Source organism: Oncorhynchus mykiss, chromosome 26 (genome assembly GCF_013265735.2).
Source record: "Oncorhynchus mykiss isolate Arlee chromosome 26, USDA_OmykA_1.1, whole genome shotgun sequence".
Classification (NCBI taxonomy): Eukaryota; Metazoa; Chordata; class Actinopteri; order Salmoniformes; family Salmonidae; genus Oncorhynchus; species Oncorhynchus mykiss.
Window position 1 is genome coordinate 25,623,489 of NC_048590.1, and position 24,522 is coordinate 25,648,010.

At 40.2% G+C, this 24,522-nt stretch overlaps 1 protein-coding gene across 4 annotated transcripts in view; it reads right to left on the reverse strand.

Moving 5' to 3' along the window:
- LOC110506476 (myotubularin-related protein 13) overlaps window positions 1-22,136 on the reverse strand; it is a 145,939-nt gene extending 123,803 nt beyond the window's left edge. For all 4 annotated transcript variants that reach the window (XM_036963284.1, XM_036963283.1, XM_036963282.1 and 1 more), the window contains exon 1: window positions 21,954-22,136. In XM_036963284.1, coding sequence (XP_036819179.1) covers window positions 21,954-22,008 — 55 coding nt within the window. In that variant the 5' untranslated portion in view covers window positions 22,009-22,136. The remainder of the gene's footprint in view (window positions 1-21,953) is intronic.
- Between the last annotated feature and the right edge of the window lie 2,386 nt (window positions 22,137-24,522).

Below are 24,522 nucleotides of genomic sequence, written 5' to 3' on the forward strand. Positions count from 1 at the left end.
ATTGGCGTCCAATCTGACTGCTCAATAATGACTACAAAATATTAGCCTCTATATTCCACCAAAATAATGAAGGCAGTAATTGGACTCAAATATAGAAGAGACCCAAATCAGGCTTCATGAGGAATAGACATATCTAATCATATCTGACTGGTGTTAGACCTTATTGACTATTCTGATTTAATCTTCGACGATAGTATTGATAGTAATCTTCGATACAGTGGAACATGAGTTTCCATTTTTCTCCCTTGAGAAATTTAGGAGGCCTGGGCAGGCCCTAGATTTGATTTGAAAAGAGGAACTAGGCAAGGTTGCCCAATGTCGCCTTACCTCTTCCTGCTTGCAACCCAACCTCTTACAAGTGCTGTTAAATCCAGTGATATAAAAGGGATCTCTAATGCTGACAGAGATATTATCATAAGTCAACTTCCAGATGACACAACCCTTTTTTGAAAGATGCTGACCAGATTCCTAGAGCAGTCGCTGTGATAAATATAATTTCCAAGCATCTGGTCTTTGCCTAAACCTTAATAAGTGTGAATTGTTTGCTGGTAAAGACTGTGTGATACACTCTATATGCAATATTCCAGTCAAGGAAAAAGTAACATACCTTGGGATTACCATATCTAAGGATCAACAGGAAAGATGCTCATTGAATTGTATACCTATTATTGAAAAAAACTAAAAGAAGTTGAACCATTGGTTGCGGAGGGATTTATCCTTGAAAGGTTGAGTATTGCTTTCTAAAGCTGAAGGTATCTCCAGACTTACTTATGCAGCCCAGTCCCTATATCTTGACAACAAAATGGGTCAAGCGGTTGACCAGGTGCTTTTCATCTGGAAAAATCGTACACATTATATTAGGAAATCTGTCGTTATGAACTCACGAATATGGTGGTCTCAATGTTTTTGATTTTTTGAATAATACTTAAGATAAATTGGGCTTAACATTTTTTAAAGAATCTTACTTCAATTTGGAATTTCATCCCTCATTATATCTTCTCCTGTTTTGTTGGCCTCAATTTCCTGTTACTTTGTAACTATGATATTGATAAGATTCCTGCAAAATGACCTGCTTTTCACAGACAAGTATTCTTAGCGTGGTTGTTAATATATTAAAAAAATTCCCTGCGTATTTCATTTGGAACAATAAGGACATTTTGTATAGAAACAAGTCTTTATTTTTGAAAAACTGGTTCAATAATCATATCCTACTGGTGAGGCAACTTTTTAATGCAGAAGGATTGTTACTCAATTATGAGGAATTTTTATCTCGTTACAATATCCCTGTAACACCTAGAGAGTTCGCCATAGTCTTTGATGCTATTCCATCTGGAACTCTCATGTTATTTAGAGGTGTAGCCAGACCTCACCCTCTTGACCTACCCTCGCTTAATCCAGCTGACTCTCCAATAGGAAAACATTGTTTCTCCTTGCTCCCTCAGAACAACAGATCTATACATGCATTATTTCAAAGGGATATTGTATCCATTCCTTATGTCTCAAGTTAGTGGAATACATTGGTCACCAATCTGTTGGAAAAACGTATATTTGTGTGGTAATAACCACTTGCTTGTTAACAAGGTCAAAGAAAAAGCTCCTTCAGAATGATCCATAAGTATTACCCTGCGAATCATTACTTGAAGAAAGTCAAAAAAGACATTAACATTGATTGTACTTTTAGTTTTGAGCATCCAGAAACCATTTCACATTTATTTTGGAATTGTCTATATTTAATACAATTATGGAAAGATATTCAGTTTTATAATTGTTAATATTCTTGATGACTTTAGTTTTTTTATAGGAGAATGTGCAGCTCGGTTTCCTTAACCATAATAAAGAAAAACAATTTTACCTCATAAATCTAATTGTGCTAATGGCAGAATGTCATAATCATAAATGTAAATTCACTAATAAAAAAACACTGTTTTCTAAAAGGAATTCGAGCAGTACATTAAGACCATTCAACATTCTTCTAATAAGAAAGCTGTTAATCAATTAGAGGTTGACCGATTAATTAGGGCTGATTTCAAGTTTTCATAATCGGAAATCTGTATTTTTATTTTATTTAACAAGGCAAGTCAGTTAAGAACACATCCTTATTGTCAATGATGGCCTAGGAACGGTGGGTTAACTGCCTTGTTCAGGGGCAGAACGACAGATTTTTACCTTGTCAGCTCAGAGATTCAATCTTGCAACCTTATGGTTAACTAGTCCAACGCTCTAACCACCTGCCTCACGAGGATCCTGCCTGTTATGCGAATGCAGTAAGAAGCCAAGGTAAGTTGCTACCTAGCATTAAACTTACCTTATAAAAACAATCAATCAATCATAATCACTAGTTATAACTACACATGGTTGATGATATTACTGGTTTATCTAGCGTGTCCTGCGTTGCATATAATCAATGCGGTGCGCATTCGCGAAAAAGGACTGTGTTTGCTCCAACGTGTACCTAACCATAAACATCAATGCATGCCTTCCTTAAAATCAATACATAAGTATACATTTTCAAACCTGCATATTTAGTTAATATTGCCTGCTAACATGATTTTATTTTAACTAGGGAAAATGTTTAACTTCTCTTGCAACAGAGTCAGGGTATATGCAGCAGTTTGGGCCGCCTGGCTCGTTGCAAACTGTGTGAAGACTATTTCTTCCTAACAAAGACAGCCAACTTTGCCAAACGGGGGATGATTTTACAAAAGCACATTTGCGAAAAATGCACAATCGTTGCACGACTATACCTAACCATAAACACCAATGCCTTTCTTAAAATCAATACACAGAAGTATATATTTTTAAACCTGCATATATAGCTAAAAGAAATTCAGGTTAGCAGGCAATATTAACCAGGTGAAATTGTGTCACTTCTCTTGCGTTCACTGCATGCAGAGTCAGGGTATATGCAACAGTTTGGGCCACCTGGCTCGTTGCGAACTAATTTGCCAGAATTTTACATAATTATGACATAACATTGAAGGTTGTGCAATGTAACAGGAATATTTAGACTTAGGGATGCCACCGGTTAGATAAAATACAGAACGGTTCCATATTTCACTGAAAGAATAAACGTTTTGTTTTCGAAATGATAGTTTCCGGATTCGACCATATTAATGACGTACGTATTTCTGTGTGTTATTATGTTATAATTAAGTCTATGATTTGATAGAGCAGTCTGACTGAGCGATGGTAGGCATCAGCAGGCTAATAAGCATTCATTCAAACAGCACTTTTGTGCGTTTTGCCAGCAGCTCTTCACAATGTTTCAAGCCTATCAACTCCCGAGATTAGGCTGGTGTAACCGATGTGAAATGGCTAGCTAGTTAGCGGGGTGTGCGCTAATAGCGTTTCAAACGTCACTCGCTCTGAGACTTGGAGTAGTTGTTCCCCTTGCTCTGCAAAGATAACGCTGCTTCGAGGGTGGCTGTTGTCAATGTGTTCCTGGTTCGAGCCCAGGCAGGAGCGAGGAGAGGGACGGAAGCTATACTGTTACACTGGCAATACAAAAGTGCCTATAAGCACATCCAATAGTCAAAGGCATATGAAATACAAATCGTATAGAGAGAAATAGTCCTATAATTCCTATAATAACTAGAACCTAAAACTTCTTACCTGGGAATATTGAAGACTCATGTTAAAAGGAACCACCAGCTTTCATATGTTCTCATCTTCTGAGCAAGGAACTTAAACGTTAGCTTTCTTACATGGCACATATTGCACTTTTACTTTCTTCTCCAACACTTTGTTTTTGCATTATTTATTTGAGGCTAAATTGATTTTGATGTATTATATTAAGTTAAAATAAGTATTCATTCAGTATTGTTGTAATTGTCATTATTACAAATAAATAAAAAATACATTAAATTATAAATAAAATATCGTCCGATTAATCGGTATCGGCTTTTTTTGGTCCCCCAATAATCGGTCTCGGTATTGAAAAATCATAAATCGGTTGACCTCTACAATCAATATGTATGCATCTTTTAAGGTCTTTGTATAATCTGTAATTTGTTGTACCCCCTAGCATATGGTATGTTATCATTGTCTGTTTGTGTACTTCGTTTGTATACTGATTTTTCTTCAATATTTTTTTTTAAAGTAGCGAACAAAAAAAATTGACTTTACACACACACACAACGTACCACATTTACCAAATCTAACATTCAAATACTGTTATAGAAGGTAAAGTAAAAACAGTATATCGTTCAATACGATCCTGTGAAGTAGTGACACGCGACATAAGCCTTATTTTATGAAACGAGGCGATCAACTGTTTATACAGTATAGCAGGTATTTCAAAATACCAACGTTATGATTTAAAACGGGGGCAGCCCCACCTCACAGGGCGTACTATGTCATTGCTTATAAACTACAGCATATGTTAAAGATGCACTATGCGGAAATCGCTAACATTTCCTGGTTGTAAAAAGTTTAATAGTTTGTGACAAAACAAACAAGTATAGTGTAGAGAATCATTATACCATCTAAACCGCTGTGAAATACACTATATACAGTACCAGTCAAAAGTTTGGACACCTACTCATTCAAGGTTTTTTCTTTATTTTGCCATTTTCTACTTTGTAGAATAATTGTGAAGACAACAAAAGCATGGGGAAAAAACACATATGGAATCATGTAGTAACCAAAAGTGTTAAATCAAAACACATTTCCTATTTGAGATTCTTCAAAGTAGCCACCCTTTGCCTTGATGACAGCTTTGCACACTCTTGGCATTCTATCATCCAGCTTCACCTGGAATGCTTTTCCAACAGTCTTGAAGGAGTTCATACATATGCTGAACACTTGTTGGCAGCTTTTCCTTCACTCTGCAGTCTAACTCATCCCAAACCATCTAATTTGGGTTGAGGTCGGGTGATTGTGGAGGCCAGGTCATCTGATGCAGCACTCCATCACTGGTGCATCACTGGTCAAATAGCCCTTACACAGTCTGAAGGTAATAATAAATTGCAGACAGCGTCACCAGCAAAGCACCCCCACAGAAATCACACCTCCATGCTTCACAGTGGGAACCACACATGTGGATATAATCTGTTCACGTCTCACAAAGACATGACTGTTGGAAACAAAAATCTCAAATTTGGATTCATCAGACCAAAGGACAGATTTCCACTGGTCTAATGTCCATTGCTCATGTCCCTTGGCCAAAGCAAGTCTCTTATTCTTATTGGTGTCCTTTAGTAGTGGTTTCTTTGTAGCAATTCGACCATTAAGGACTGATTCACGCAGTCTCCTCTGAACAGTTGATGTTGACATGTCTGTTACTTGAAGCATTTATTTGGGCTGCAATCTGAGGTGCAGTTAACTCTAATGAACGTATCCTCTGCAGTAGAGGTAACTCGGTCTTCCTTTCCTGTGGCGGTCCTCATGAGAGCCAGTTTCATCATAACGCTTGATGGTTTTTGTGACGACACTTGAAGAAACTTTCAAGTTCTTGAAATTATCTAGATTGACTGACCTCCATGTCTTAAAGTAATGATGGACTGTCGGTTCTCTTTGCTTATTTGAGCTGTTCTTGCCATAATATGGACTTGGTTTTTTACCAAATAGGGCTATAATCTGTATACCACCCCTACCTTGTCACAACACAACTGATTGGCTCAAACGCATTAAGGAAATAAATTCCACTAATGAACTTTTAACAAGGCACACCTGTTGCTTGAAATTCATTCCAGGTGACTACCTCATGAAGCTGGTTGAGAGAATGCCAAGAGTGTGCAAAGCTGGCATCAATACAAAGGGTGGCTACTTTGAAGAATCTCAAATACATTTTGTTCAACACTTTTTTGGTTACTATATGATTTAATGTGTTATTTCATAGTTTTGATGTCTTCACTATTATTCTACAAAATGTAGAAAATAGTACAAATAAAGAAAAAAAAACTGGAACGAGTATGTGTCCCAACTTGACTGGAACTTTATGTATGTACGCACACAAAAGTATGTGGACACCCCTTCAAATGAGTGAATTTGGATGTTTCAGCCACACCCGTTTCTGACAGGTGTATAAATTCAAGCACAATCAAATTAACTTATAAAGCCCTTTTTACATCAGCCGATGTCACAAAGTGCTGTACAGAAACCCAGCCTAAAACCCGAAACAGCAAGCAATGCAGAAGCACGGTGGCTAGGAAAAACTCCCTAGAAAAGGTCAGAACCTAGGAAGAAACCTAGAGAGGAACCAGGCTGATGGGTGGAGATTATAACAGAACATAGCCAAGATGTTCAAACGTTAATAGATGACCAGCAGGGTCAGATAATCACAGTGGTTGTAAAGGGTGCAACAGGTCAGCACCTCAGGAGTAAATGTCAGTTGGCTTTTCATAGCCGATCATTCAGAGTTAAAGACAGCAGGTGCGGTAGAGAGAGAGTCCAAAACAGCAGGTCCGGGACAAGGTAGCACGTCCAGTGAACAGGTCAGGGTTCCATAGCCGCAGGCAGACAGCCATGCAATCTCCATAGACAAACATTGTCAGTAGAATGGCCTTACTGAAGAGCTCAATGACTTTCAACGTGGCACCATCATAGAATGCAACCTATCCAACAAGTCAGTTCATGAAATTTCTGCCCTGCTAGAGCTTCCCTGGCAAACTGTAAGTGCTGTTCTTGTGAAGTGGAAATGTCGAGGAGCAACAACGCTCACAGAACGAGACCACCAAGTGACAATTCTGTGCTTACAACTTAAATGGCAACAGTTTGGGGAAGGCCTTTTCCTGTTTCAGCATGACAATGTCCCCATGCACAAAGCGAGGTCCATACAGAAATGGTTTGTTGAGATCGGTGTGGAAGAACTTGACTGGCCTGACCTCAACCTCATCGAACACCTTTGCAATGAATTGAAATGCGGACTGCGAGCCAGGCCTAATCACCCAACATCAATGCGTGACATGACAAATGCTCGTTGCTGAATGGAAGCAAGTCCCTGCAGCAATGTTCCATAATCTAGTGGAAAGCCTTCCCAGAAGAGTGTAGGCTGTTACAACAGCAAAGGGGGGACCAACTCCATCTTAATGATTTTGGAATGAGATGCTCGACGAGCATATGTCCACATACCTTTGGTCATGTAGTGTACATTTTCAATAACCCAAAATATAGTATTTTCAGCTGGTGTACAACACCGAAAGACGCAAAAATGAAACTTAAGAACGGGAAACATAGAAATAGCACACATAGAAGAGACCTACCTTAAATGAGAAAGAAATATTAGTTATAGATCTGTCAATTAGAATTTTTATACTTTGAACTTAAGTATAAGAAACCTTAGATTTGTCAAATGATATCAAGATCAGGGCTCCAACTATGCATTTGGTTTGCTAACTTGCGGCTAGATGTCAAGATCAAGCTTCTTGGTTACAGCAGAGACATTCACTCATCTTCTGGATCAAGATCCCAGTTGCCTAAATTGTTTTGAACGTAAAAATTTTTTTTTTTGTAATAATATTATTTATTTTTGTAAAAATAGCGACCTTGTGTGCACATTCGGTAATAGTGTATATCCCAGTATGGTACAGAAATAGTATGAAAATCTGGATACCGCCCAACCCTAATGTGTAAGTGAGTGTACACCACTTGGTAGATGCCTAGTGACAGCTGTTCAACAGTCTGCTGGCCTAGTAAAATAAGCTGTTTTTTAGACTCTAGGTCTTTAACTGCTGCCGTTAGCCATAGCACCGGAGAAAAGCAGTATGTTCACCTCTGCCATGTGCCATTGCATTTACTGTGATCGAGAGTCGATACCAAATTCCTTATTTTAATTACATATATATATTTAAATGATATTATTCAAATAGTAAAATAATTTAATATGCCCATCCCCACCATCATGGTAACGTGATGAAAGTATAAGACAATAATTGGTGAGGATTTCAACGACAAAAGCATTACACTGCAGCAAAAAGGTTCATGTGACAGGATCCTTCATTTGCGGTCAAACCTCTGCAATGTCAGAAAAGTATTATCGTTACCAATGCTACAGGGTTGTAATAAAAAGTGTGGACAGTTAAGGAACAATATGTTTTTTTTTAAACAAAGCCTATTACAGTGTGTAGGCCTACAAATCCTTGGCCAAGTGGATAATCCTGGCCTGAGTCACTAGTCATAAAAGCAAAGTGTTTGATGTAATATGCCAACTCTTTTCCTATGTACTTTGAAAACAGCTGGTAAACATTTCCTCTACACCTTTGGATGTCCCTGGTAAAACAGTCAAATAACACCCTCCAATGATTCATGATTCATAATTTCAGCAATAACACCTGTCAACACCTGAGATGCATGTTTTGTACTAACACCATGTTTGACCAACAGGAAACATGGAATGCCAGTCTCTCAAACCATGTGTAAAAATATCCTGTTTGCACGTCTGCAGAGTGGAGCTTGATCTGATAACATCTGTACTGTATGCAGAAAAATGTTGATTTAATGTAGGCTACTAGGCTATTATGTCATCCCTGAGTAACTAGAGGACTAATCAAAAGCTATAGCTAGTTCTTATCTCCCATCCTGTAAACAAAACTTTCACCCTAAATAAATAAGTAAAGGATGAAGCGGCTCTCATCTGAAGAATTTTTTTTAAGTCGTTGCTTGTAGCTTACACAAACGGTAACTGGGGTGGGGGGGGTAGTGGTCAGTATAATAAATCCTTTTTCTGGTGTGTGTGTGTGTGTGTGTGTGTGTGTGGGGGGGGAGGGTAATTCCCCACAATCTGCCCATACTTTCCCCCTGTGATTTCAATCAGGTCCTATTCCATGCTCCACAACTGGGTCTGAGATAACAGTGCATGCATTCCAACACCCTCACTCACACAGGCTGGGGGGGCATTCACCCATCTACACGAGAGGCAGGTAACTTTCAGGAGGCAGGAATCACTAAGCAAATCGATCACACTCAGAAAATACTTACAATGCTCCCTTACCATATAAATGCTACATTGCCACCCATACTATGATTTGCTTGTAATTTTCTGCATGAGAGCAATGTCAGAAGCTATATTAAAATCTCTCTTTACTTTTTGCATGATACAGCCTGGTCCGGAGATTCATTCAAAACAGTCCAGGTAACAGCCTGTCTGTGACACTAACCAAGCTCATGATTTTCCCCAAGTGGATTACAGTATCTGATCCTGACTATTTATCATAAATGGCATCTGTGATATCAAATTATCCAAGTCGATAAGAAATGAAGATGCAGGACCAGCCTCATATTTCTCTGAGGGTCTACCAGAGAAGAGAAATGAAAATCAGACCCTTTAGCCACATTTTGAGACCCTTTAAAATTGGCTGCGTGAGTTGCATTTTTAATTGTTCGCACTAGTTTGAGCTGCACATCTACCTGGTCACCTCAATCAAAACATCCTATTTTTTGGAAGGATAAAACCATGCATTTGTTAAAACGGTAAAGTGCATTATACTCATGATTCCTGTAATAAAAGTGTCTGCCCTGCCACTGTGCTTGCCTGTTTCACTGAGGCCAGCAGCTGTAATGAGCGAGCCTCTCACGCTCTCCTCTCTCATGCGTCCCTCGTGATTGTATAGCATTTCAAAATGTGACTCGTTTCAGGAAACTAGGCGTATGTTGCGAGACACTACTTCACAGGAGAGCCATTTTAACTTAAACTAAAAAGTTTTTTTTATCAAAAAACGATAGCAGATGGAGACAATTCTGACGTTTGATTGAAAAAAATGCAGAGGGAGTCGAAAGAGAACACAGAAGGCTGTTGATAAAACACCCATCTCCGGATTACATCTTCAAACTAAGGGCAACCATGGCATCTGTGACAGAGAGGGAGAAGCATCCATCCATGTATACCGGTAAGATAATGTAGCTTGCTAGACTTTCAGATATTACATGTTTCAAAATTGTCAGAAAGTTGTTTTCCTTTCAAGTCAAAGCGTACTTTAGCCAGCCGGCTAACGTTACGTGTAAGATCTGTGTAGTACTATAAAGCTCTACTTTTATGCTAGTCTCTACTTTTATCCAATGTAAAAAAAAAAGATAAAAAAAAAACACTATTTCCAATTTTGCTACATAAGACTGAATCGAGCCGGTGTGTCACAAACGTAATTGCGGGGGGAAAAAAATAGTAAGTAGTTGTCCATACTAAAAAGAGGGTCTCTACTAGAGGTCGACCGATTATGATTTTTCAACGCCGATACTTATTATTGGAGGACCAAAAAAAAGCCGATACCGATTAAATCGGTCGATTGAAAAAAAATGATTTGTAATAATGACAGTTACAACAATACTGAATGAACACTTCTTTTAACTTAATATAATACATCAATAAAATAAATTTAGCCACAAATAAATAATGAAACATGTTCAATTTGGTTTAAATAATGCAAAAAAAGTGTTGGAGAAGTAAAAGTGCAATATGTGCCATATAAAATAGCTAACGTTTGAGTTCCTTGCTCAGAACATGAGAACATATGAAAGTTGGTGGTTCCTTTTAACATGAGACTTCAATATTCCAAGGTAAGAGGTTTTAGGTTATAGTAAATATAGTGTTTATAGGACTATTTCTCTCTATACCATTTGTATTTCATATACCTTTGACTATTGGATGTTCTTATAGGCACTATAGTATTGCCAGTGTAACAGTATAGCTTCCGTCCCTCTCCTCGCCCCTACCACACTCGAAGCAGTGTTACCCATCGCTCCACAAAAGCCAGAGCAAGGGGAATAACTACTCCAAGTCTCAGAGCGAGTGACGTTTGAAACGCTATTAGCGCACACCCAGCTAACTAGCTAGCCATTTCACAATGGTTACACCAGCCATTAGACTGATAGGCTTGAAGTCATAAACAGCGCTGTGCTTGCGAAGAGCTGCTGGCAAAACGCATGAAAGTGCTATTTGAATGAATGCTTACGAGCCTGCTGCTGCTCAGTCAGACTGCTCTATCAAATCAGACTTAATTATAACATAATAACAGACAGAAATACGAGCCTTTGGTCATTAATATGGTCGAATCCGGAAACTATAATTTCGAAAACAAAACGTTTATTATTTCAGTGAAATACGGAACCGTTCCGTATTTTATCTAATGGGTGGCATCCCTAAGTCTAAATATTCTTGTTACATTGCACAACCTTCAATGTTATGTCATTATTACATAAAATTCTGGCAAATTAGTTCGCAATGAGCCAGGTGGCCCAAACTGTTGCATATACCCTGACTCTGCGTGCAATGAACGCAAGAGAAATGACAATTTCACCTGGTTAATATTGCCTGCTAACCTGAATTTCTTTTAGCTAAATATTCAGGTTTAAAAATATATACTTCTGTGTATTGATTTTAAGAAAGGCATTGGTGTTTATGGTTAGGTAATCGTCCAACGATTGTGCTTTTTCCGCAAATGCGCTCTTGTAAAATCCTCCCCCCGCGTTGCATCGATTATATGCAACGCAGCACACGCTAGATAAATGAGTAATATCATCAACCATGTGTAGTTATAACTAGTGCTTATGATTGTTTTTTATAAGATAAGTTTAATGCTAGCTAGCAACTTACCTTGGCTTCTACTACATTCGAGTAACAGGCAGGCTCCTTGTGGAGTGCAATGAGGGGCAGGTGGTTTGAGCGTTGGACTAGTTAACTGTATGGTTGCAAGATTGGATCCCCCGAGCTGACAAGGTGAAAATCTGTCGTTCTGCCCCTGAACAAGGGAGTTAACCCACTGTTCCTAGGCCATCATTGAAAATAAGAATGTGTTCTTAACTGACTTGCATAGTTAAATAAAAGGTATACAAAAAATAAAAAATAAAATAAATAAAAATCGGCACCCAAAAATACAGATTTCCGATTGTTAGGAAAACTTTAAAATCGGCCCTAATTAATCAGCCATTCCGATTAATCGGTTGACCTCGAGTCTCTACGCTTTCTGTAGGCGAATTATCATTATTGAGCTCAAAGCACACAGCTTTACAATCAAGATATCTGATATGGTTTTGAAATACGGCGCACACGAAATTGCGCATCGGCCATCGCAAGTGCACTAGGCCTCGTTTTTTTTTGTACATTACATTTACTGTTAGATTAATACATGGCTACTAGCAGTACGTTTTATATTTAGAGTTAGCTAATGTGTTTGAGTTTCCACTTACAGTACAACAGCCAAAGCCAAGTCTGGAGAACCCATTCCGAGTCATCCTACAATAGACGCTGATAAAGACAGTCCACCCCACATAGACCTCTCGCATGCATGCATCCCTAAAGGTGCACAGCTAATATGAAAACACAACAACATGATAGAACCATCAGGCATCGGCATATGGAAGCAGTTTGTTCAGGCTCGCAATGAATGAGAGGGTTTTTTTTTCTTGCAGGTTTGAGTGACAATACGTAAACCATTTCCTGTGTCCACAACCTTAATACAAAGGTGCAAGGTCTATCATAAAGCCAATATGGGCCAGTAATGCCTCAGAAAACACATCCCTGTAGCTCTAATCTGAGGTGATCATGGAGGCAGGCAGCAGGGCAAATTCCTCCGTTTCACTTTGCAAATTACGTTTTTTGGCGCACAGTAAGCCAGAGAGCATTTACGACAGCTCTGACGCCAATAACCAGAAACAGTATCCCTCAGTAAGGAGAAAGACACACTGCTTACTCAAGTCTGCAACCAAGCACACTTTTTTTTTTATTCCAGCTCAATGCAGCAATATAAATCCAAGGTTCATGGATCAAATGAGACATTAGTCCCCAGGGAAACAAAGCACTAGTACAACCTCTGGAGGTACAGTTTAGGTTATGTCAAACTTTATGTACCTGGGATGTGCATCTTCCACTTTCAAGATGATTCGATACATATCTAGATACATGGGCTGTGATACAATACAGGAACGATTATAGTTTGAAACGAGTCGGTGCTATTCGGTTTGACACATTCATTTTCCATTGTAAATAAAAGAGCCTGGCCTCCCGGAGCTGGATCTGTCTGAGCTAACTTCTGTGTGTGTGTGTGTGTGTGTCTGTCTGTGTGTGTGTGTGTGTAAAGGATGTACAGTGCATTCGGACACCTTGACTTTTTCCACATTTTGTTAGTTACATTACAGCATTATTCTAAAATGTATTAAACAAAATGAAAATTCCTCATCTACAAACACCACCGCATAATGACAAAGTGAAAACAGGTTTTTATAAATGTTTGCGCATTTATAAAAATAAAAAACAGAAATACCTTGACATACAATACCAGTCAAAAGTTTGGACACAGCTACTCACTTTATTTGTACTATTTTCTACATTGTAGAATAATAGAAGACATCAACACTATGAAATAAAATTAAAAAGTTAAACAAATCAACATATTTTATATTTGAGATTCTTCAAAGTAGCCACCCTTTGCATTGATGCCAGCTTTGCACACTCTTGGCATTCTCTCAAACAGCTTCATGAGGTAGTCACCTGGAATGAATTTCAATTAACAGGTGTGCCTTGTTAAAAGTTAATTTGTCAGGCCTCCCGGGTGGCGCAGTGGTCTAATCGTTCCTGTGCCACCTGAGACTCTGGGTTCGAGCCCCGGCTGGGAGGCCCATGGGGCCGCGCACAAATGGCCTAGCGTCGTCCCGGTTAGGGAGGGTTTGGCCGGCAGGGATATCTTTGTCTCATCGCTCACTAGCAACTCCTGTGGCGGGCCGGGCGCAGTGCACGCTGACCAGGTCGCCAGGTGTACGGTGTTTCCTCCAACGCATTTGTGCGGCTGGCTTCCAGGTTGGATGTGCATTGTGTCAAGAAGCAGTGCGGCAAGGTTGGGTTGAGTTTCAGAGGACGCATGGCTATCGACCTTCGCCTCGCCCGAGTCCGTACGGGAGTTGCAGCGATGAGACAAGACTAACTACTACCAATTGGATACCATGAAATTGGGGAGAAAAAAGGGGTAAAAAAAAAGACTGTTGGAAAAGCATTCCAGGTGAAGCTGGTTGAGAGAATACCAAGAAGCTGTAATCAAGGCTACTTTGAAGAAAATCTAATATATTTGATTCCATGTGTGAGTGGAATGAGTGGTACTGGAAGTATTCAGACCTTTTACTTTTGAAATTGAGCTCAGGTGCATCCTGTTTCCATTGATCAAACTTGAGATGTTTCTTCAACTTGATTGGAGTCCACCTTTGGTAAATTCAATTGATTGGATATCATTTGGAAAGGCACATATAAAAGGTCCACAGTTGACAGTGCATATCAGAGCAAAAACTAAGCCATGAGGTTGAAGGAATTGTCCGTAGAGTCTCGAGACAGGATTGTGTAGAGGCACAGATCTGGGGAAGGGTACCAAAAATATTGCACCATTGAAGGTCCCCAAGAGCACAGTGGCCTCCATCCTTCTTACATGGAAGTTTGGTAGCACAAAGGCCCTTAGGATGCTGGGCGCCCTGCCAAACTGAGCAATCGGGGGAGAAGCGCCTTGGTCAGTGAGATAACAAAGAACCCGATGGTCACTCTGACAGAGCTCCATAGTTCTTCTGAAAGGTTCTCCATCTCCAGAGGGACAACCATCTCTGCAACACTCCACCAATCAGGCCTTTATGGTCGAGTAGCCAGACGGAAGCCACTCCTCAGTAAAAGGCATGACAGCCCGCTTGGAGTTTGCCAAAAGGCACCTAAAGGACTCTCAGACCATGAGATACAAGATTATCTGGTCTGATGAATAACTATTTGGCCTGAATGCCAAGTGTCACGTCTGGAGGTAACCTGGCACCATCCCTACAGTGAAGCATGGTGGTGGCAGAAACTTGCTGTGGGGATGTTTTTTAGCAGCAGGTACTGGGAGACTAGTCAGGATAAGATGAATGGAGCAAAGTACAGAGAGATCCTTGATGAAAACCTGCTCCCGAAGGTTTACCTTCCAACTGGACAACGACCCTAAGAACACAGCAAAGACAAGGCAGGATTTTCTTTTATTTATTTATTTTCAATGACGGCCTAGGAACAGTTGGTTAACTGCCTTGTTCAGGGGCAGAACAGCAGATTATTACCTTGTCAGCTCAGGGATTCAATCTTGCAACCTTCCGGTTACTCATCCAACGCTCTAACCGAATGAGTTGGGACAAATCTCAGAATGTCATTGAGTGGCCCAGCCAGAGCTCAGACTTGAACCCGATCGAACATCACCAGAGAGACCTGAAAATAGCTGTGCATCGACGCTCCCCATCCAACCTGACAGAGCTTGAAAGGATTTGCAGAGAAGAATTGAAGAAACTCCCCAAATACAGGTGCGCCAAGCATACAGTGTCATAGACTTGAGGCTGTAACCACTGTCAAAAGGTGCTTCATCAAAAGTACTGAGTAAAGTACTGAGTAAAGGGTCTGAAAACGTGTGTGTGTGTGTGTGTGTGTGTATATATATATATATATGTGTGTGTGTGTAACACACAAAGTTGAGAATGACACAAATATTAATTTTCAAAGTCTGCTGCCTCAGTTTGTATGATGACAATTTCAATATACTCCAGAATGTTATGAAGAGTGATCAGATGAATTGCAATTAATTGCAAATTCCCTCTTTGCCATGCAAATGCCATGCAAAAGAACTGCAAATTCAAATGAACTGAATCCCCAAAAAAACATTTCCACTGCATTTCAGCCCTGCCACAAAAGGACCAGCTGACATCATGTCAGTGATTCACTCGTTAACACAGGTGTGAGTGTTGACGAGGACAAGGCTGGAGATCACTCAGTCATGCTGATTGAGTTCGAATAACAGACTGGAAGCTTCAAAAGGAGGGTGGTGCTTGGAATCATTGTTCTTCCTCAGTCAGGATGTGGCCCAGAAGTTAATTGACAGCATGCCAGGGCGGATTGCAGAGGTCTTGAAAAAGAAGGGTCAACACTACAAATATTGACTCTTTACATCAACTTCATGTAATTGTCAATAGAAGCATTTGACACTTGAAATGCTTGTAATTATACTTCAGTATTCCATAGTAACATCTGACAAAAATATCTTAAGACACTGAAGCAGCAAACTTTGTGGAAATTCTCAAAACTTTTGGCCACGACTGTGTGTGTGTGTGTGTGTGAATATATATATATATATAAACCTGTTTATGCTTTGTCATTACTAGGTATTTTGTGTAGATTGATGGGGGGGGGGGGGGGGGGGGGGGGGCAATTGAATCCATTTAATCCATAAGGCTGTATGTAATACAACAAAATGTCGAAAAAGTGAAAGGGTCTGAATCATTTCTGAATGCACTGTATATGTCTATGGTGTCTGTAGGCACCTGAGCTGAGCCATAAGGGATACTGGATATATACCACCACCCTTTCATTTCAGGGGAGAAATGTTTGCTTTTTGATCTGAAAACCACCGTCACCAACTAATTAATTGGTTATTTTTGCAGATTAATTATTACAGAGAATCAGACAAATTATGCTACCCTCTGCCTATGGGCTACTAAGCTTATTCAAGCCTTTCTCAAAATACAACACTGGCCCTTCAAGACAACAAAAAAAAAGCTCTTTGCCTGACTCGCTTTTCAAATACAGTGCCTTGTGAAAGTATTCGGCCCCCTTGAACCTTCCCACACACGCCCAATTTTTCAGTTTTTGATTTGTTAAAAAGTTTGAAATATCCAATAAATGTCGTTCCACTTCATGATTGTGTCCCACTTGTTGTTGATTCTTCACAAAAAAATACAGTTTTATATCTTTATGTTTGAAGCCTGAAATGTGGCAAAAGGTCGCAAAGTTCAAGGGGGCCGAATACTTTCGCAAGGCACTGTATGTCTAGAAATGTACACGTTTGTGCTCTTGTAAGAAGCAATTACTCACCTATTGCTGACTACGTAGTATCTATAACTGTGCTAATAACTCACTAACTAGCAAAGGTTATGAAGAAAATGTGCACACGGGGCTAGACGCACCTCTTGCTTTGATCTCAAAACAAGCTCAATTACTCACGACCACAGATGTAAACAGTCCAGTTCAAAGCAAATGGCACAGATCCATATATAGCAATGGCCTATTTGCATATTGGCCTACTGCAGCTCTGATTGGTTATGCCGCACTGGTCTGTGTAGAGTTTGGGCTGAGTCGTGCACAATAGAATCTACTCCGATGCCTTCAACAACATTTCTTGCATAGTTTTTTTGGTATGTTGCGTTGATTCGATCACAATTGCCAAAGTAAAGGGAAACGTTGACAGTGTTAACTAACAGGGAAAACTCTAGAATGTTGAGTGAAGTTCATGCTTGTGCTTCTCTCCTTGGGCTGATATTTATTCTGCACTCTGCGCTGGCAGTCCCAGTGAGCTGCGCTGCAGTAGCCCATCCACAGTTTAGAGGGAACATTGGTCATAGCCAATGAATATATAGAACAAGTTTGGATTTCACCTCACCCCAGTCTCATAATCTAATGTTTTAGACCGTTTGGGAGTTGACAGACTCGGAGTGAGCTTCTCGGGACGTCTTTGTCCTATCGCGCTCTAGCGACTCCTGTGGCGGGCCGGGCGCATGCACGCTGACACAGTCGCTAGTTGTACAGCGTTTCCTTCAACACATCAGTGCGGCTGGCTTCCGGGTTAGGCGAGCAGTGTGTCAAGAAGCAGTGTGTCAAGAAGCAGTGCGGCTTGGCAGGGTGGTATAGCTCTCGACCTTCACCTGTCCCGAGTGAGTAAGGGACTTGCAGCGATGGGACAAGACTAACTACCAATTGGAGATCACAAAAAAAGTTATGAGAAAAGGGGGTGAAAAAGTACTAAAAAAAAAACTCAAAATAATGATATCTAAATGTAAGCTCTGATCAGCATATAGCCTACCTATAACCAGATGAGAGTTGTGTCTCCCGGGGTAGCTTAGCCTACTTTATTCTGGTAAAACATCCTCTTCAACATTGCATTTGATAACCTAGCAAATTACATTGGTTGTCACTCAACTAGTAAAGCTTAATATTGCGCAAGTAATTTACAAACATTTGAATGCTGAAGGTGAGAAAGTCAGGCATAAAATGATGAATGATCATATAGCCAATCGAAGGAAAGAGAAAGAAATATAGGCTGTGTTTCTTTAAAACAGATAAAACGCAAGATAGTTAAGTAGTGTCCGTTGTAAAAATAATTAATAAGTTTAGACTATAGCCTAAAACCCATGCATCCGACCAGGGGGTGGGGGTATATTCTGACAGGAATTCTCAGCTCTTTCTGGCCTACATTCCCCTCTGGCGTTATGTATAAAATATTGAAATAGGTAATAGGAAATAGGAATAGGCAAATTACTCAGAATGTCACTTGTGTGCTGCCCTGCTGTGCTCTACCAGACTGTTCAATACTGTGGGGCGACAGTCAAATAGGCTTAACCGTCGTCTGTCACATCACGATGAAGTCCCCCTCAACGCTTTGCTGTCATTCACAGTCAATAGACGATGCTATTGTAATATCGTCCAACCTTAGTGGAGATCTTTCATAAAATATCACTGCCTACTTCTATTCAAGTGACCACAGTTTTTGGGCGCCGATTTCCGATTATTATTATTTTAACCTTTTATTTAACTAGGCAAGTCAGTTAATTAAGAACACATTCTTATTTCCAATGACGGCCTAGGAACTGTGGGTTAACTGCCTGTTCAGGGGCAGAACGACAGATTTTCACCTTGTCAGCTCAGGGGATCCAATTTTGCAACCGCACAGTTAACTAGTCCAACGCTCTAACCATTGCACTCCACGAGTAGCCTGCCTGTTACGCAAATGCAGTAGAAGCTAAGGTAAATTGCTAGCTAGCATTAAACTTATCTTATAAAAAAACAAGCAATCGTAATCACTAGTTATAACTACTGATCCAGTTTAGCAGGCAATATTAACCAGGTGAAAATGTGCCATTTCTCTTGCGTTCATTGCACGCAGAGTCAGGGTATATGCAACAGTTTGGGCTGCCTGTCTCATTGCGAACTAATTTGCCCGAATTTTACCCGAATGTTGCGTAATTATGACATACATTGAAGGTTGTGCAATGTAACAACAATATTTAGACTTAGGGATGCCACCCGTTAGATAAAATACCGAACGGTTCCGTATTTCACTGAAATAATAAACGTTTTGTTTTCGAAATGATAGTTTCCGGATTCGATCATATTAATGACCAAAGGCTCGTATTTCTGTGTGTTATTATGTTATAATTAAGTCTGATTTGATAGAGCAGTCTGACTGAGCAGCAGCAGGCCGGTAATCATTCATTCAAACAGCACTTTTCTGCGTTTTGCCAGCAGCTCTTCGCAAGCACAGCGCTGTTTATGACTTCAAGCCTATCAGCCTAATGGCTGGTGTAACCAATGTGAAATGCTAGCTAGTTAGCTGGGTGTGCGCTAATACTGTTTCAAACGTCACTCGCTTTTAGATTTTGAGTAGTTATTCCCCTTGCTCTGGCTTTTGTGGAGCGATGGGTAACGATGCTTTGAGTGTGGCTGTTGTCGATGTGTTCCTGGTTCGAGCCCAGGTAGGGGCGAGGGGGGGACGGAAGCTATACTTTTACACTGGCAATACTATAGTGCCTGTAAGAACATCCAATAGTCAAAGGTATATGAAATACAAATGGTATAGAGAGAAATAGTCCTATAAATACTATATTAACTACAACCTAAAACCTCTTACCTTGGAATATTGAAGTCTCATGTTAAAAGGAACCACCAACTTTCATATGTTCTCATGTTCTGAGCATTATTTAAACCAAATATTTATTTGAGGCTAAATTGATTTTATTGATGTTTTATATTAATTTAAAATAAGTGTTAATTCAGTATTGTTGTAATTGTCATTATTACAAAATATATATATATATATATATAATGATTTTTTTATTATTATTATTATTATTATTATTATTTGTTTTTTTTAAATCTGCCGATTAATCGGTATCGTTTTTTTGGTCCTCCAATAATCGGTATCGGTGTTGAAAAATCATAATCGGTCGGACTCTAACAACAACCTGAATGTAGTGGGTTAATGTTAGCTAGGTAAGTGCTTTTATTAAGGTCTCCAATGAATGTTACGGATCTGAAGAGTGTGTGCTTTTCTAGGTTGAAAATCCATTAAATGAAGCCTGGACAATATGTGGATTGTCCTGTTGGCTTTGTGTCTTTTCTGACCAATGAGTCTTTTCCCAATCTTCCTACAAGGAGGGAGACTCCCATTAGTAAAATATCACTGAAGTAGAAATAGCCTAAACTAGCTTATGCCATGGACTGGCTGGGCTGCTCTCTCAACAGATGACAACTAGTATCAACATTATTTTTTAGGAGTAACTGATTTTGGAACAGGAACCACAATGAAGTAGGGAAGTGATCATGACTTCGGTGTGGAACCCTGGTTGGACGAGCAAGGTGAAGAAAAAGCAGCTGCTGTCTGTCTACTCAGCGCACCGTCTATGATCATGCTTCACAAAAGAAGGGCAAAGCAATTAAGTGAAATGCATCCTCAGAGAGACATGTTCTTGTTTGTTTTATTTTTGCGAGAGTGTATCAACTCTAAAAATAATTTCAGGTTTCCTAGTAGAGAATGCAACTCCAGTTCATACAGAGGGAACTGCTGATTCCCTACCCCCCCCCCCCCCCCCCCCCCCCCCCCCCCCCCCCCCCCCCCCCCCCCCCCCCTGGATGTACATAATCCCACACCTCAGTAACACATGAGAAGAGGATGGGAAAATAAACCTCACTATGTATGGACAGAGATACTTTTATTCTCTGTCCCTACTAGAGGCGTATTCAACCACCCGTGGCTGCAACAGACACTTCCTCTTATCAGGGAGGTCCATCACTCTCGCAGTCCATTCATCACTATCCATCCCAGTCAGAACAGGGGTTTTTGTGAGGATTGCGGTCTGAATCCATCTAGGCTCCAGCGATGCCAGGAACTTGCTTGTCAGTTGAGTGACATTGGGGCCACTATTTACCTATTCATGTGGCTGCCTCTAGTGAGCAGATTCAGCTGGACTGGGTGGTTGTCTCCCTCTCACACATGAGCCTGGAAAGATGTCACTGCACTCGGGATGTGTCTTTACTCCCTTACGGGTGGTCTATACATTCCTTCATCATTCTTCAAATGCAGGCCATACTTTGGGATCAGTATAAACATCCTCTTTCTTGTTTGCTCTTCTTCAGTAGGTTCCTCTCTTTCAACCAAGCCCAATCAAAAGGAATGTTCCAACTGTAGGCAAAGTAATTTTATTACAAAAGTACAGTATAAAAATGGTTATAGCTGTATAATAGTGGATGGAATATTTCAAAACTAGCCATGTAGGAGAACTGTAGAACATCTTGGGTTGGAATTATAGCAGACCAGAGCGTGGGTCTGGTTTGGGAACCTCAGTTCGGGGCCCCACTTTTGAGCCCTCCCCCCAAAAATACAGCAATACCAAGTAATAGACCTCCCCTATCCCCAACCCATCTTGTAGGAACGTTGGATAAAACAATTTTGGGATAAGACAGGAAGTTAGGATTTCTATTCGCATTCTGCCGGTGTCAAACAAAAGGAGATATCCTTCAAGTTGCAAATTACATGATACTAAATAAATCACAGCAGCTCCTGACTAATGCAAACCTTACAGCAGAATGCATTCTCCAAAATCATGACACCAAAACTGCTCCCGGTGCAAACCACGCACGTCACGAACTACAATTCCAAAGGCTGGATTTGTCACATCAACAGGATGTTACAGTTCGACTCAATGAAACTCCAGTTTGTGATTTAAATATCTACAACACACAGTCGTCGTCGTCCCCCCCCCTTGCATATATTTAAAACCCGTCGTATGTGCATCAGAAATTCTACATCTACCGATAGTTCAACAATGAAACGCTGCAGACTGCTTCAAATCTCAGATATCAATGGCTAGCTACCTAGTTAGTCTATGCTAACCAGCTAGCATTATAAACACTGACGGCCTGGATAATCCCAAGCATTTATTTGAAGCTCAATTTAGCATTCGTGTTCCAAGCGTTACATTCAAAAACTCACCGGTTTTGTCCTGATCTAATCCCACGACAATCAAATAATCAGCCAATCTCGCCATGTTTGCTGCTTTTTCCGAAATCTACCAACACAATTCAGCATTTTTCTTTCTTCAAAAGCACAGCCATGTTTGACAGAAGGAGTGATATTGCGCCTGCGTCTAGGAGTAGCGACATGCATGGGCGTGGGCGCTTGGTTTCCAAATAGAAACTGTGTGGCTGCAAACGGGGTCACACCCTGCCACACCGCTAGTTGGCCCGCACGGAAAACCATCTGATGACCACTAGAATCCCTTTAGCATGCACATTCAAAAAGTGACCTACCAATTATTGAGAAAAAAAGACTACAAAATAAAATAAATAAAAATAAGTTACCCAAATATTTTTAAGCCCATTCGAGAGTAGAGAGACAAAATAGAGGTGTAACTAGGCTAGATGCGAAAAAATAGTAGTCTCATTTTCTTTGCAAGAATGTGGGTTATAATATAATAAGCTAAATTAGTATTGCAGATTGTGGCGTCCAGTGTTTCTTAAAAATATATTGAATTAATTGTATGGGATATTTAGTATGCTAGAAGCACTAAGCAGAGAGTGCTGGTGGAAAAATCAGTGTCAATAGCATGATTATTATTTTCCATAATCACAATGCTCCGTCAAACTTAAACATCCCCTTCCCCCCCCCCCCCCCCCTCTCTCTCTCTCTCTCTCTCTCTCTCTCTCTCTCCCAGGCACACGCGCACGCACACCTTTTAATGTCTATGGCGCACACACACAAACACACACACCGGGGGGTGTTTGGGTCACTCACACACGACTTGGGGGCAAGGTCAGGCAAAATATGAAAAAAGAGCGCACAACTCCACTCACTTCTGGAATGCTGTGGACAGTGAGTGACCTTTCCTGCCAATAAATAGGGGAGGGAGACGCTGCGGGGTGGAAAACACCGGTGCGCGGGAATTCTTCTCTTGCGCTGTTTTTGCCAACATCTCAACGACTTGGACTGAACATATTCCACAACGTCATGGTCCCTAGCACAATAGGGAAATTTGAGAGAGAATCTCTTCATTAACAAGTAGCCTATTGTTAAGTTAATTTTGATGATTCCTCTCCGCCAACTATTATGCTTATGCTATCAGCTGCTTCTCTCCTGTAAGGTGTTATCATATCTGTCATGATAGGGTCTTCACTTCAACACCAGACATGTAGCCTGGTTATATTTTACACAATAGCATAATATTTCTGAATAGAAAGTATTTTACAATAATACAGTATGTCTGCCGCTCAGTCTGCAGTTGAAATAATAAATCAGGACTTTTGTCATCTACTCTACAGAATTAGAGAATGGTATTTGAGTTGTTTAATTTTTTGTTGTTGTTGAAATTGTTCCAATGGGGTTCAAGGGAGCAGAATGAAAGAATGAATGACTATACAGGTGAAAACCCCACGAAGCTTCCAGGTCTATCAAATCACCATGACAACTTTGTGGAACATTTCCATAACATATTGGTATGTGTTCATCTATTCCTGTATATACCTTAGAAGACATAGCTTCCTAGCATACGTTCCTTCCCACCTTACCTGTTACATTAACATTCCACAGCTGTGACTGAACAAATATCAGTCATGTCTTTGACACTTGTCTTACAAGAAGCTAACAAATGATTGCTCCATATAAGGAGCCACTGTACAATGATACTGTCATGGTTGCGCAATCTTCTTCTCTCCATATTAGGAGATTTAAATGACTTGAGTACTTGGGGATTACTTGTATGGTGGAGGTAATTATCATTGCAAAATGGTTACAAAATGTTTGCTGGTTTACAACACGTGTTTCACATTTATGTATTTACAGTAACACAAGGGACACCAGGTAAGCAAGGAAGCCGTAAGAATTATGAATAGAATGCTGCGTAGGAGAGATTTAGGTGACTTTCTGACTGAATTACTGCACGGGGTATAGATACAGCTATGTTCTATTCAGCACATACAAGGTTCTTTATCAGTTGTTTGAGATACATTCTGAGCACTGAGAAAGCATTTCACATGGTGCTCCCAAAATACGTATGCATTTGCTATTAAAGACATTACACAGCTAAAGCCACAAATTGTGATTATCTGACCACATCAAGGCTTACATGTTTTTCAGAGTGTTCTTGAGACTTAAGACCAAGTCTTGGGGACCACACAAGCGAATTTTAATGCACTGTTCCCTGTTCCCAGTCCCAGACATACCCTCACCAGACACCAGCTTTGGGTCAGCTGTGTGGTCGATTGGAATGAAAAACTAAAATTGTTGCACCCTGTGCTAATCCTGATGGCGTCTTGTGCATATATCTGTCCCCAGGGGGCTGTAATCAACATCTGCCTTAAGACCCTCGCTGACATTGTTTTGACCCGCTGCATATCTTCATTGTTTCACTGCCCATACTTTGAAATATGTCTCACCATTCTTCTGAATGGTTTAATTTAGCAAAGCACATATGAAAAGTAATGTACTTTTATTATGGTCAAAGAGCTAAAGGGGTTCAGTGCAATCATTGTACTTTGGTTTGAGATGAAGTCATATAATCAGTGAT